The 14,978-nt window shown below is 24.4% G+C and overlaps 2 protein-coding genes across 2 annotated transcripts; one reads left to right on the plus strand and one right to left on the minus strand.

The window, feature by feature from the left end:
- The first annotated feature begins 1,391 nt into the window (after positions 1-1,391).
- On the plus strand, positions 1,392-12,149 carry LOC114119316 (uncharacterized). The gene is made up of 10 exons (XM_050197799.1): positions 1,392-1,555; positions 1,727-1,907; positions 3,575-3,783; positions 4,060-4,196; positions 4,263-4,397; positions 4,499-4,594; positions 5,084-5,189; positions 10,476-10,818; positions 10,876-11,321; positions 11,760-12,149. Exons 1-10 carry the CDS (start codon positions 1,553-1,555, stop codon positions 12,075-12,077), a joined length of 1,974 nt encoding a protein of 657 aa, XP_050053756.1. The 5' UTR covers positions 1,392-1,552; the 3' UTR covers positions 12,078-12,149.
- LOC114119317 (vacuolar protein sorting-associated protein 37B) lies at positions 5,239-9,807 on the minus strand. Its single transcript, XM_027980827.2, has 4 exons — positions 9,497-9,807; positions 9,248-9,419; positions 5,731-5,813; positions 5,239-5,665 (listed from the first exon to the last, which is right to left on the minus strand). Exons 1-4 carry the CDS (start codon positions 9,620-9,622, stop codon positions 5,366-5,368), a joined length of 681 nt encoding a protein of 226 aa, XP_027836628.1. The 5' UTR covers positions 9,623-9,807; the 3' UTR covers positions 5,239-5,365.
- Positions 12,150-14,978: the final 2,829 nt, after the last annotated feature.

Genomic DNA, 14,978 nt, shown 5'->3' on the forward strand with positions numbered 1-14,978 from the left:
AAAATATTTAGTACCACAGGGACCTAAAATTTGAATCGGCGGTTTATCTGTATAGTAGCTGTAAACGAGTGTAAAGACTAAAAAATATATTATATTACAGAATATAAATTCTACTGATACATTGAAAATATATATACATATATATATATTATATTATATATTAAATATATAATATCTATATCTATGATTGTTATTTACTGGTAAAGTAAAAATAATACCTTAGTACGATACTAAATAATACAGCTGTAGATTAGGCTTTAATTAATATAGGTGGTCACTGATCAGCAATATTGGGCTAAATTTTAGATACATAATATATGCTTTGTCTTCGAGTACAATTGTATTATATTATTATGTTTCTTTTATAATTTATTACCCCAAATATTGAGCCAAATATATATATATATAATATAAGTGTTTATAATGTTTAAAGCACACCACTAATTAGACCACAGATTTATAACATAATATTATATATAATATAACAAGATTGAGTCATCGGCTATTTGTTGGCAATGTTTGGCATAATATCGGTAGACTGAAAATCATACATAAACCTTTAGTATGTATAAAATATAAAAGTTTATAAAAAAAAAGTACTAAGTAGGTAGTATTAATAGGTATAATAATACTATACTAATATATTTTATTTATAACTATTTACAACTATACATTTATAATTATTAAATAAAATTAACATTTAGGTAACACGAAAAAATTAAGTCACATAAAACATAATATTCTATGTTTCTATACAATTTTCGCAAATAACGTCTTTGAATAAATAGATCAATAACAATTTAATTTACATTTATAATTATTTTGCATACTTATATCTATATAAATAGATAACAAAATAAAAATGTTAATGTGTATAGTGTATAGGTAGTGTATGATGTATTACAGATTAATAATAATACTAATTTGCTTATAGCAGTTGAATAATAGATTAGAAAAAATGTATAAATACCTTTACATCCTAAACCATATTTATGTACCTAATATTAAGTATTAGCCATTAGTAAATAGAATATTATAAATTATATAAATGCATAGAAAAAAAAAATAGCAAAAAATATATTATATCGGTATACCTAGTTAGGTCGTGTGATATATGCCATTATGCCAAATATTGTTCTTATCGTGTACGTATCTATAGTTCATTAATGAATGATTAACTTATTGATGTAGGTACAGTCAAATATAATGCATTATTATAATATCGATATAAATTGTTAATTGGTTGTTTGTCCAATAAAATATTACCTATTAGGTATTTATTTTTCTGTTACTATCTATAGGGGGATAGATATGCAGTTCCTATCCTATGATCGCTTATATGTTAATGACGTGATTACCGATTAGTACCAAAGTACAAATAAGATGTTTAAGTAATGATTATTGAGGAGTATATAAGTTAAAAACTCAGTACTTACTCAGCCATTTACATTACCTAGCTATAACTTGCTAGACATTTATTTATCAGTGTTTACCGTACCGTCTACCTTATATAGGCTATATCGTGAAAAATTGGATATCAACTAAATTAATAATGGTATTTTTTTCTTTTTTACTACGTACTTTTGAATTTTATGTTTAAATTGACTATATTTTCTACATAAGTATATTACCTACATTATAAATTTATAGCATATACCATACGCGTATTAATAGTATTGTTAATATTTACTATTATAATTAAATATTAATACAAATTCAATTTTAGGTGAAAAACAAAATCGCCATGCTTGATGTATCAGAGCTAATGAGACCAGAGCCAGCATTTGCTTCCAAACCTATTGGACGATACAGGGATTATAATATAGACCACGAAGATCCTATTAAAGAAAGAGTGAGGATCACATACACACAAATGCATACGAATCAAACAATGGATTATGTAAAAAGTAAGTCAGAAGTCTAAATAAATTATTAGTTTGACATCACCTTTTAGAGTATCTAGTATAAAAATTCAATCTCAAATTTAAGGATATTTTCTAATACCAAATTTGACTTAGTTGCTAGATAATTTTGGAGGGAAAATGTAAAAAGTTCCCAGTGATTTTCAAAATTATGAAATTATATAAATTATGTTTTATATTTAAGCCGATATGTCATATGCAAAATAAATAATAGTTCAATAATTTCGTTTTCAATTTTTATAATAAAGCTTGAACTTTTAGTTTAAATGTTCCCTATAAAGTATAAAGTATAAGTATTATTCCAATAATAATTTATTTTAGTTGAAATGTTGATGAAATTTCAAATTGGATACATATGTTTTATCAAAAAATAACAATTTATTATTTGGTAATTTATAATTAAAAAATAATAATCGTGGGGACTTGAAACTTTTTGACATTACGTATATATTATTATCTACCTACTAATGTACTAAACGTATACACATTTTCATTTTTTAAATACTGAGACTATTTTAAGCAGTCTTTAAATAATAGTAGGTACCCACTATATTATTAAAATATTATTCACATCAATGCATCAACCTACGTCAGTATTGATTATAGAATATGATTAAATAATAATTTACAATAATATAATTATATCGTTATATTGAAGTTGTTTTGCAGTAAAAAGTTGTTAATATATCTCATAATAGTAGAAAAATAAATTATAAAAGATCCTTAGAAATAGAAGTTGATCATCGTTTCAGCTCAGAAACGTTTTTCGTGTATAATAATTTAAGTAGAATTGAATTTGAATTTAACATAATATCTAACCATTACAGTGACCTATAATGGTACCTGTAATTAATGACGCATTCGCTTCTCCGATGTTTTTTTTGAATTAAAAACGTGAATGTTTAGCTTTCATTCTTTCTGACCATATTAGGTACAGAACTGGATACTGACTTAAATTATTTAATGTACAGTAGTTAATGAATATGAATTTCATGATTGTTTAAACTTTAAAGTATAATAATTTATTGCCAATCGCATAGGTATAATATGCCAATTTAAATTACCTATGGGACATATAAACGGTTATTATATTTAAAACCTACTTTTATATTACAATATTATATACCTACCTATTAATAATACATTATTACAATATAAAAATAGGTACATATTATAATCTACCTATTACTGCAGTTATACATTTTTTACAAAATATTACTTATATTTCATTATCGGTAAAACGAACCTTATTTGTTACATTTATATAGTATGTAAGTAATTATTTATTACAGTGATTGCATATCTACAGTGGCCAGTGGAAGGCATGTGTGACCTGTGCGACTGCACAGGGTGGCAATTTTTTTTTATTACTTTTTGGGGCGGCATTATTTATAAATAAAAATATATAAATTATATAAGGGCGGCATATTATAGGTAATTGGCAAAGCTGCACAGGGCAGCGAAAAACCTAGCGCCGGCATTGCATATCTATGTGATAATCGGAAATAGTTATTCAATTTATGTCAGTTTAAATAGTTGAATACTTGAATATTATACTGTACAACTGTAGGTAGTAGGTCAATACTCATTTCAGCTCAATAAAAATTAATTAATTATAAATCGTTTTATTTTCCAACTTCTTTGTAACGCAGGAAAGATGGCTGAGTGGTTGTCTTTCGATAAATTTGAGGCGACTATTATGGAAGCATTGGAATCCCTCAACGATTTAGTGGACGAAAGTGATCCTGACGTGGATATTCCTAATATTGTTCACGCATTTCAAACTGCTGAACGTATTCGCGCCGTTCACCCAAATCATGATTGGTTTCATTTAGTTGGTCTGATACACGATTTAGGAAAAGTGAGTACCTAACCAACTAGGTTCCCTTTTTATAATTATAAAGAATTTATTTAACATATATTTAAATTATAAATTATTTTATAAAAATATAAAACCTATAGCAAATATGTGAATGTTTATAACAAGAAAATAGAGAACTAATAATATTATAGGTATATATTTTTATAATAGGTATATAAACAATGCAAATAATGTTACTCATTATAGACAAAATATTAATTAATTCTTTTATTGCTCGAACACATAATAATATATTGGTTTCTATTTTTAACTTAGGTGATGGCTTTTAAAGGTGAACCTCAGTGGAGTGTGGTTGGTGATACATTTCCTGTTGGATGTGCATGGGCGAATTCTATAGTTTACAAAGACACTACATTTAGCAGAAACCCAGACACCTATGACCCGAGATACAAGTAATTTTAATATTTAATCTATTGAAATGAATTGAGTACCAAGTATTAATACTATTGTATTTTTAGCACAACATTAGGTATTTATAAGGAAAATTGTGGACTGGACAATATCTTGATGTCTTGGGGACATGATGAATATTTATACAGAGTCTTAGTACATAATAAAACAACAATACCTAAACAAGGACTAAATATGATTAGGTAATTAAGTTGACTAATTATTTTCTGTACATATTTAGTTTATTCTAGGAATAGGTATTTAAGTTTTTTTATAATTAAAAATAATGTTCAATGCATTGTAGATTCCATTCATTTTATCCGTGGCACTCAGGTGGTGACTATGATTTCTTATGCTCTGAAGATGATTTGGAAATGAAGAAATGGGTCTTAGAATTTAAGTAAGTGGATATTAAGATGAGACTTAAATAATTTATCAATAAGATTTTCATCAATCATCAAAAAAATTTTTAACTTATATAATACTTGTTGAAGGCACTGAATAAAATATTTAATATCCTAGTTTATTCTATGCTAAAGGTAATAATTATATAAAGTCAGTATTTTAAACATTTGTTTAAAAAATTAAGTAGTACCTATATATTTAATGATTCAAACATTAGTAAACATTTGTATATTAACATATAAAATATAGGTATACCTATTACCTACCTACTAAGATTTTTGAATCAGTAAATTTTAAATGTGAGAAAAAATGTATTTGAAGAAAAATAACTCATTATTTATTATATAATGGTCATGTGATCATTTTGAAAAAATAAATTTATTGTGTTTAGTTTAAAGTAATCAGGAAATTATTTGCTACTGCATTTATAAAAAAATGGATAAATTATCATGGAGAACTAATGAAATGTTTTTTTTTTTTTTAGTAAGTTTGATTTATACACTAAAGGAGGTATCACACCAGACATAAAAGAGTTGAAACCATATTATCAATCATTAATCGACAAATACATTCCAGGATTAATTAAGTGGTAAAGATAAAAATTAAAAAAGTGTTGCCAATAAGTTTAAAAAAAATCAATAACATTCTAATAATTGTATTTTGTTCTATATACATAATTCAAATTTATAAATGTATATTTTAATAATAAAAATAATAAATGTAACATAATTGTTTTGTATATAATTATTAATTAATATATAGTGTATTAAAATTGTCTGTTTATAAATTGATTGCCTGGCATAGGCATATTGATGGGTACATTTGGATATGGCATTGAAGTAGGTTGAAAATAAAATGAATTGGGGTATCCAGGTTGTGGATATCCTGCTGTTGTTTGTTGAATGTTATTTATTGGTGATCTGTAGGAATTATTACGTCTACTAAGCAATTCAGCCATTTTATCTGCTTTAGCTTTACGCATATGCATTTCCTTACGTCGCTTCAGGAACTCTTCTAAAAAGCCTTCCAAGTCAGTATTGCCACTTAAAAATTGTTCAGCCAATTTCTGAAATCATAAAAAAGATATTTTGAAATATTTTCTTATTATTTTTTGGTATAATTAATACTTACATCTGATTCTTCTTCAGTTTCACATGATTTAGTTTGCAATAAAGCTAATATAGTTTCTGGATTCATACTACCTTTGTGTTGTTCTAAAAAATAATTTTAATATCTTATTATAGGATATTCAACAAAAATAATAATTAATAATATAGGTAAATAGTTTACTATTTATTTAAGTAAAAATAGATTTCAATTTCAATAGAAAATAAAAAAAGATACTTTTACTATACAAAACATTGATTCTTTAATACCTAAACTAATGTTGTGTAATAGAAATCTATAGTATTTTCTCAATTTATTTAAAACAAATTAATTAATTTTATAAGTAGTAGCATATTTTATTGTGTATTACTTATGTTTATAGGAGAGGTAAAAATAAAATTAAGTTACTCATTCTATAATTTTAAATATTTTTTTTTGTATTTAGTCATATTATAGTCTTCTTAATGTTTGAAGTACCTTAAATTAAGTTTTGTGGTTTTATGCTATATAAAATGTATTGGGCAGTTTTATTTTATAGAAGTTTTATTTACATATTCAATTAAGAGGATACTACACCCATATGTGTAGTCTTCGTCTTACATAAGTACATAAAACATAGCGGGTATGGTGTCTACTTAAGTAAAATTACAAGATCAAAAAATATATAAAAAGGTAACACTCCAAGTTAACATTATTTTGGATAGAGTTCACTGTATTTAATTAAAATTATTTCAACTGGAATTTTTAATTACCTATATATCGTTTTCTTTTAAGTAAAAATATGAGAGATTAGCCTAATAATCTTATGTACCAAACAGCTATTTGTACAATCACATCATTGTAATTATATGCGTAAAATCAGGGGCAGATAGGCCTAACGAAAAATCGGGATTTTCCCGGTGGGCCCTGTCCGTACAAAATTATGGGGCCTCCAGTTAAAACACAGTATTTTTATGTTTTAAATGTTATTACATATTAGTTATTAATAAATAGTTAAATTTAATAGTTAAAATATTAAATTTTTTTAAACAGTTTATTTTATTGATATTTGATATACAATTAATAATGAAATAAATATTTATGCATTTACAGCTTTACGTTAATAATAAAATAAAATTGTACGTTTTCTATAATATGTACCTATAGTATGAATAAAGAATATAATATATATTATCACTATTATAATGATGTCGTAATATTGTATATTTTTGGAGTAGGTATGATCATGGTAACTGGAAACTCAAATAGGTATGTAAAAAATTATTCAATTGTTCATTGTCACAAGATCATTTAGAAAGCTTAATTATGTAAATGAGTAATGAAAAATCAATCTAAACTAAAATTAAAATTAATGATATTATTGATAAGGTTGCTGCTTAAAGTGATTTATAAAAAAAAAAAACCAATGAGAGATACATAATAATATGAGAGTAAGAATAATACACTTGTCTTTTAAATACATTCCGAACAAAGTGAGCAAAAAAATGGTGAGCCCTTAAATTTAATTCCCGGTAACATAAAATAGCCTAATCCGCCTATGTGTATAATTACACATTTACAAGTTGTATCCATGAAATACTTGGGAAAATATTAACTTAAAACATCAGAGCATCAATAACAATAATTGGATAAGTTTTAGATTTTGAACAGAGTGATGAATGTATTAATTTTACAATGTTTTTTTTTTTTATTATTGTGTGTGTAAACAATAATTTATTGAAATAATGCTACTTATATTTAAAAATTCAGGGGTGGTTTTCAGTAACAAATTGAATATTCTTGGTATATTATAGAGTTCATAAGTAAGAAGTTTTCAGCAGTTTTCAAAAGTATTGGGAAAAAACCAAAAAAAAGTGACAGAAAAACGAGAATTTATACGCAAAACCAGTATTTAACAATATCGATTTTTTTGAATTGTTGTGAAAAAAATGAATTAGGTACTGTAACCTTGAAATTTTCATTAAATGTTATATTTTAAAGACAAAAACTGAAATATATGATTTATTTTTATCTTTGGTGATTGTAAACTGCAGCCGAGATTTTATCAAATGTAAAAAGGTACAAGATATAAATTGAACCAAAGTAAATTTTTAAAAACGAATAGCTATATTTTTGCAAAATTATATTTACCTAATTTATAATTAATTCGTCACAGCTATATAATATGAATAATTAAAATTAGAATAAAATTAAAGTTAAAATAAATATATAATTATAAAAAGTAAAGTACTCGTAAATACAAATATTAAAAATAATAATATATTGCTGAAACATATTATTATTCATCAATAGGAGCTTAACACTGACTGCTATTATATTTATTAAATTTTGTAATTTTTCTAGTTTTTTTTATTTATTTTAGAATTTTGATATTTAAAGGGTTTATTTAAACTATTTAGTTTAATATATGTTTCTATTTAAATTTCTTTTAACTTTTTTATGAACATGAAAATATTTGAATGAGTATTGAGATGTATAAAAGCTAGAATTATAGTGAGGATGAAATGACTAACATACATTAGTGATTAAACTTGTTGGTATTGTAAAGAATAGGTATTTTTAAACAACAATAAAATTTCGGTGATATAATTGAAAAAGTGAACAATTAAAGAGGGTTTGATAAATAAAAATTGTTATATATTTTACAAGGGGGACACAGCTTAAGTTTACGGGCACAGTTTGCATTACATTTTTTAATATAGATAAACATTTGAGAGCAGTTTACCTACGTATACTTTGAAATGTATTTTTTCACATATTTTTTGAAATGTTGATGAAAAAATATTATTAAAAATTTATTTATTACAAGATTTCTTATTATTTTTAATGCAGTTAAAAAAAAAATTTAAAAATTGTTAGTCACAATTTTTTTTTATAAGCGATTTAAATTCAATTTTTATGTAATTTGTCAAAATCGCAAACATTTGTAAGTGATTTTGTTATTGAAAATTCATAAAATTTTACTATTCATAGTTTAGAGGGCGCTTCATTTGCATGCATTGTCTCCGTCTTATAAATGTACAGCATAATTAAATCCGTTTCACAAAAGCAAGGTTCACTCAGGCTGTGCTGCTGTAGTCCAAGTTAAGCAACCAAATTTTCATACTAGAAAGAGGAAATTTTGGAATGAGCAACATCGTATTTATTTTTTCGATACTAACAAAAAAAAAGTATTCAAGTTAAAAAAACACATAAATAATGGATTTTAAAACTTTAAGAACCTTTTTTGTAGTTATGAAATCAAAAAATAAAAACAATATTGTACAGTCCAAATCTCTTTTTTTTTAGTGTGAAAATTTGGTTGCTTAACTTGGATTATAGCCTGAGAGATCCTTATCCGCGTATAACAATTTTTAATGTGTTGTTTATTTGTAAGAAGGAGATAACACATGCGGGTGAAACATTTCCTTAAAGGGAGAATAACTTCATACTACTGAGGAGTATGCTTAATTTTCCCTATTTTTGATAAAAAAAAATTTAATTAATAGGTAAGTTAGGTATTACTTAAAATTATGATGGAAGTTAAGATAATTATACTTACTTAATGTATTTACTTTTTCTGTAACACTTTTATACAGTTTTTCTGCTTCAATATACATTTCACATAATCTTTCTTTGCCACTAACTAAATCTGGTTCTTTAGTTAGATTAAATTCAGCCAAAGATTGATTACTAACTATTAACATTTCTTTTTCAGTATCTTTTTCATTGTTCTAAAAATTCATGATTTTTTAAATATTAATCATTTTCAAATTACAATAGGCATTTAATCTCATATATAATTATTTACCGGTTTTAGTTCTTTAGCATACATTTCAAATTTACTATCATCATTTAGTATTTCTTTGAGATCAGAAGCAGTCAAATGAGACATTAGTCCCATTACTGAACTTACAGCTGTTGAGCTATTAAACATGATTTACTGAGACATTCAAGTATAAAATATAAATATAAATATGTTTTAAACAATGTTAATAAATGTATTAAGATATAAATAAGACAATAGAATAAATATATGAATGAATAAAACTATTAATAATGAACTATAAAAGTAACTCTAAAATAAATTCACGAATGATGAAGTGTTGAGATTGAACTAGGTAGTGCAGTTGATAAAATGATAACAGACTACAGTCAACAAAGTAAAAAAAATAACATCTGTATCAGCATATTATTTTATTCGAAGCCAATCAGTTGCATGTATATTATCTATGCGATTAGAGTATTAATCTAATTTCTATAATATAGTATTTAGTATTTACTACAGTGTATAAATTTGAAATGTTAGGATTAGAACAGATTATAAAAAAAGTGAATATGAAAATGTGAAATACATAGTTTTATTTTAGCCAATTGAAAAAAGATTTGTTTTGCTACAAAATAAAATTTCGACTTTTGGGATGTGTTACAGATAATAGAAATTGTAGACCTATACGTTAATAACAAATTAACAGTGCTAAAGTGATAAATTATATGCCAAAATGACGGAAATCTGTATCAGAGACTGCACTCTGGAGTCTAGACTCTAGAATATAGTTTGTGTGTCTACCTTAAATTGTATACAAGATATATAATAAATTATCTAAAGTGTTTAAATTATTTATCAACGGATACATAAGATCATAATATTCTTATGTATACCCCATAATAGATTATGATAAATGATAGTAGTACCGACCTTAATTTTATGATTACCATTATATAATATGAAGAATTGAAAGTAAAATAAAACATTAATAATAATTAATATTGTATAGTTATTTGTAAGATTTTTTTTTAACACAGTATTATTATTATTATTTGGTTACCAAATTGATAGTCTGAAATTTAAATTCAATAATTTAGTGATAACTCCAAAATCTAGATATAATATAAATATAATATTTAATAATATATTGTTATTTGTTAGTTGTTGTCTATACTGTACAGTGTATACTTTAAATTTTAGTATAATGATTTTTAAAACATGTAAAGTAACTTTAAGTTCTAGTAAAAATTTAATTTTTAGATTAAACTCTAATTGTGTACCAAAACACAAGCCTGTGCAATTGTCAGATGCAAATACACTTGATCGGTTTATTAAAGAACACGAAAAAATTCTTGTATTAACTGGTAGAGTGTATCATAAATGCATGGTTTAATTATTATAATTATATTTGTTTAACACAGGTGCAGGAATATCAACTGAAAGTGGTATACCTGATTATCGTTCTGCTGATGTCGGGTTGTATGCGAGAAGTAAAAGTCGCCCAGTAATATTTCAACATTTTATTAAAGATCCAGAAATCCGTAAACGTTATTGGGCTAGAAATTTTGTGGGATGGCCTAGATTTTCATCAATGTCACCCAATTATGCACATAAGTTTTTAAAGAAATTGGAAGATAAAAATAAAATTGTTCATATTATTACTCAAAATGTTGATAACTTGCATACAAAAGCAGGAAGTAAAAATGTTCTCGAATTGCATGGAACTGCTTATGTTGTACATTGTTTAAATTGTGATTATACAATTGATAGACATAAATTTCAAGATGTTTTGTCAAGTTTAAACCCTCATGTTTCCATTAAAGAATTGTACATTATCAGACCTGATGGCGATGTTGAACTCACTCCAGTAAGGAAAAACATTTTTAAATATTCTATATTTTCATTTATTTTTACTTATTCTTTACTTTATTTAAGTTTTACTTTCTAATTACATGCATAAAGCTATTTTTTTATTTAGAATAATATAATAGACAATAGTTTGTAATTATACTCATATATACATAATTTAATTATTTTAAACCCAATATAATTAATTTGTAAAATAAAAATATTCAGTTAAATTCAGATTTTCTTAATAGGTACTTTGTATCAATTATAGAAAAATAATGTATACTTTGTACACAAAAATTAAATTTATAACACCTTAAAATAAATTTCTTTGCTGTGCGGTATAAAAATATCTCGTAGGTATTACAATTGTAATAATTTATAATCTATATATTAAACATGGGTTATAGATTAATCTCTGTTATAATACATTTTTTTATTATTTATGATTCAATAGGAAGAAATTGGCGGATTTGAGGTTCCCATATGTCCAAAATGTGAAGGAAATTTATTAATTCCACGAATTGTTTTTTTTGGAGACAACATTCCAAAAAAACGCGTTCAGAGAGTGAATAATTTTGTGGAAGAATGTGATTCACTTTTGGTTATGGGCTCATCTCTATTTGTATATTCGGGTTATAGAATAGTCTTGGAAACAAAATCTGCTAATAAACCTGTTGCTGTAGTAAATATAGGACCAACTAGGGCAGATGACTGTATAAATTATAAGATTGAAGCTAAATTTGGTGAAATATTACCATTATTAAATCTTTAATTTACCTTTAAGATTTTATTATTGTTACCATTGTATATTTTTAATAAAAAAAAAAAATATTTTTTATTATCATTAATATTTAGTACCTACCATTTTCTACCATTAATTTGAAGAAAAAAATGTAGACCTAAAATATAAATATGTATGTGAGTTAAATATAATTTGGGTACTAATTTAATTTTGAGTAGGTAGGTACTTGACTTTTTATTTCAATAATTTATTAGTTATTAGTTATTACCAATAAACATTATTTAGATAAAAAAATAAATAATAAATTATGTTCTTTATTTTCTGAGCATTTCTCAAAATGTCAATATGAATATTGAAAAACTATTTAAATACATCTTTAGTTCAATTTATAATCAACTAATCATATAAATTATGAAACAAATCAAAATTTTATGTCATTTTATGACCTGTCAATACTAAAAGTTTAAAAATTGATTTTGTGAACCTTCTGTTATTAATTTTTACGATTGAATTATTTTTTGTTTATACTGTTTATAGATATCAATTCTTTTTATCTAAAACAGTAATTTTTGAAGTTTTAAAATGTGATCATTTCTCCTTATAATATAATTAATGATATTATTTTTTCTATGAATTACTCAAATACCTACCTATTCTTATGTTAATGTTATCTAGTCGATGACGCAAAAATATTTAAATGTATTGATAACAAAGCAAATACCGAACTTTTAGATTAAGACTTTGTTTCTATGGTTGGATTGGTACACACATTTATTAGATGGCTTGTCGCTTTTTTTAATATCTAATAGGTGTCTATTTATTTATCTATAAATCTTAATATCATCTAAATGTTAAAGAATCTCCTTTAATATATTTTTTTAGACCAAAATGTATTTCGAATTAAAGATTTTAGAGTAATCTTTGACACTAAACTCTTATTTTATCTCCATTATATTTAGAATAAGAAAAAGAGCTTTTTTCATAATTGGTATAGTTAAGTGAAATTGTTTCTGCTTTAATGATCCTTTCATGTTAAAAAAACATTTTTACATAAATTATTCGTCCTCACATGGCATGTGCTTTAATTATATGGAAAACAAACTTCATGAGACATAAAGACCAAATTTTTAAGGTTTAGAATATTCATCGTTTCATGCAACTTATGTAAACCCCTTTGCAAAATATGCCGAGTTAATGTAATTCATATCTATTTTATATATTGGAAATTTTGATTACACCATCTGTCCGTTATTAAATTTTAAAAATAAAATAACCTCCAAAGTCCAAAGTAAAACTCAATAATCTCTATAACTTATGATTTTTTATTTTATGAAAGTAAACTAGAAATAATCTATATGACTATATACAATATTATATAGTCTTCAATAGTCATGATTTTAATATATAATTTCTAAGTAGGATTGTATAATAGTAGGAACTACTAAGGAATATCAATAATTATAAAAACAAATATGCCTATAAATTATAATTGCAATTTGCAATATGATAAATGATTATATTATGTAATCGTAAATATGGATGTAGCCCATTCTACAAAAACGATTAATTACCAAACGTTTTTTATAACACAAATTCCTTCCCACTTCATATAGTTCACACAGAATTAGGATTGTTTCAAAAGAGGTGTGGTTAAAAATGTGTTAATATACACTAAGTAAATAATAAAAATTCATACATTGGGTGAATTTTTCAGGCACAATTTTTTTTGTATAATACCTATAGGCTATAATACATACGCGTATTATTTCATTCCATGAAAATTCGTCAGTGATGTTTTATAATAATGAGCTACTATTTTTTCGATTTAGGTGTATTAACATGATTTCGAGTTTTAATTTAATTTTTAACCTTTTTGATGGGAGCCGTTTAAGATACAATTATACAAATATAAAGTATTTAGGTTGGTGTTGTATATTTGTATTAACTAGATATCAATATAGGTATACTTTGATACGGAAACATAGTTATAAATGGAGAAACAGCGGCTATACATTATGTGTCCAACTTGTTAAACTTTAATATAGATCGTTAAATAAATAATTAGGTATAATTTGTTTTATCAGAAAAATATTAATTACATCAGACCATCTATAAATTATATTTAAATAGTTATAGTTACCTATATGTTATATCTGTTAGGTACCTAATTAATAAATCAGAAATAATATTATATATTAATATATTATAGTACCTATTAGTTCCATTATACTATATGTATTAATATTAATTTTTTATTATAAGTTTATTATCGATTAAAGAGGCACCTACTACCTAAATATATATTATGCGATATAATTTGGAAAACCGTTAATTTGTATTTTCTTAGAAAAATTAAATATTATAGCAATGGAAAAAATACTATACCATCAATATGTACAAAACACTTCATTTTTAAAAAGATCCCCATGCGTTTCGTGGGGGAGGGCTGCATCCACCCTCTCAAATACACCCTAGCTTGATTCATTCCATTTTCGACGGTTCCCTGCAGTGGCCAGTTGTATAATAATGTTTTTAACTATACGCTCATTTCTGTCTGAATATTGTCATATCGATTTTAGATTTATCTACAGAATATTCAACAAGACTTAAAGTAATACTAGTAATAGTAAATTAAAACTACTACAGTCTACTAATTACTATAAATCATATGATTATGTATTGATGTCACCACAGAATATATAAAATTAAAAATAATAAATTTCAATTTTTAATTTTAAAATAATACTCTGTGATTACTGATGACACAGTGTATAAGCTATGAAGATGGCAACTTAGCTAGAGTTATCTTAAAGTATTAATAATAAATATAATATAAATAAAATAAAAAATTTACATCATTCATTTAATGTGTCTTAACGTTCAATCCTATATAAAATCGCATGGTTGTGTATTTAATTCAAACAAAATATT

Source organism: Aphis gossypii, chromosome 1, assembly GCF_020184175.1.
Source record: "Aphis gossypii isolate Hap1 chromosome 1, ASM2018417v2, whole genome shotgun sequence".
Classification (NCBI taxonomy): domain Eukaryota; kingdom Metazoa; phylum Arthropoda; class Insecta; order Hemiptera; family Aphididae; genus Aphis; species Aphis gossypii.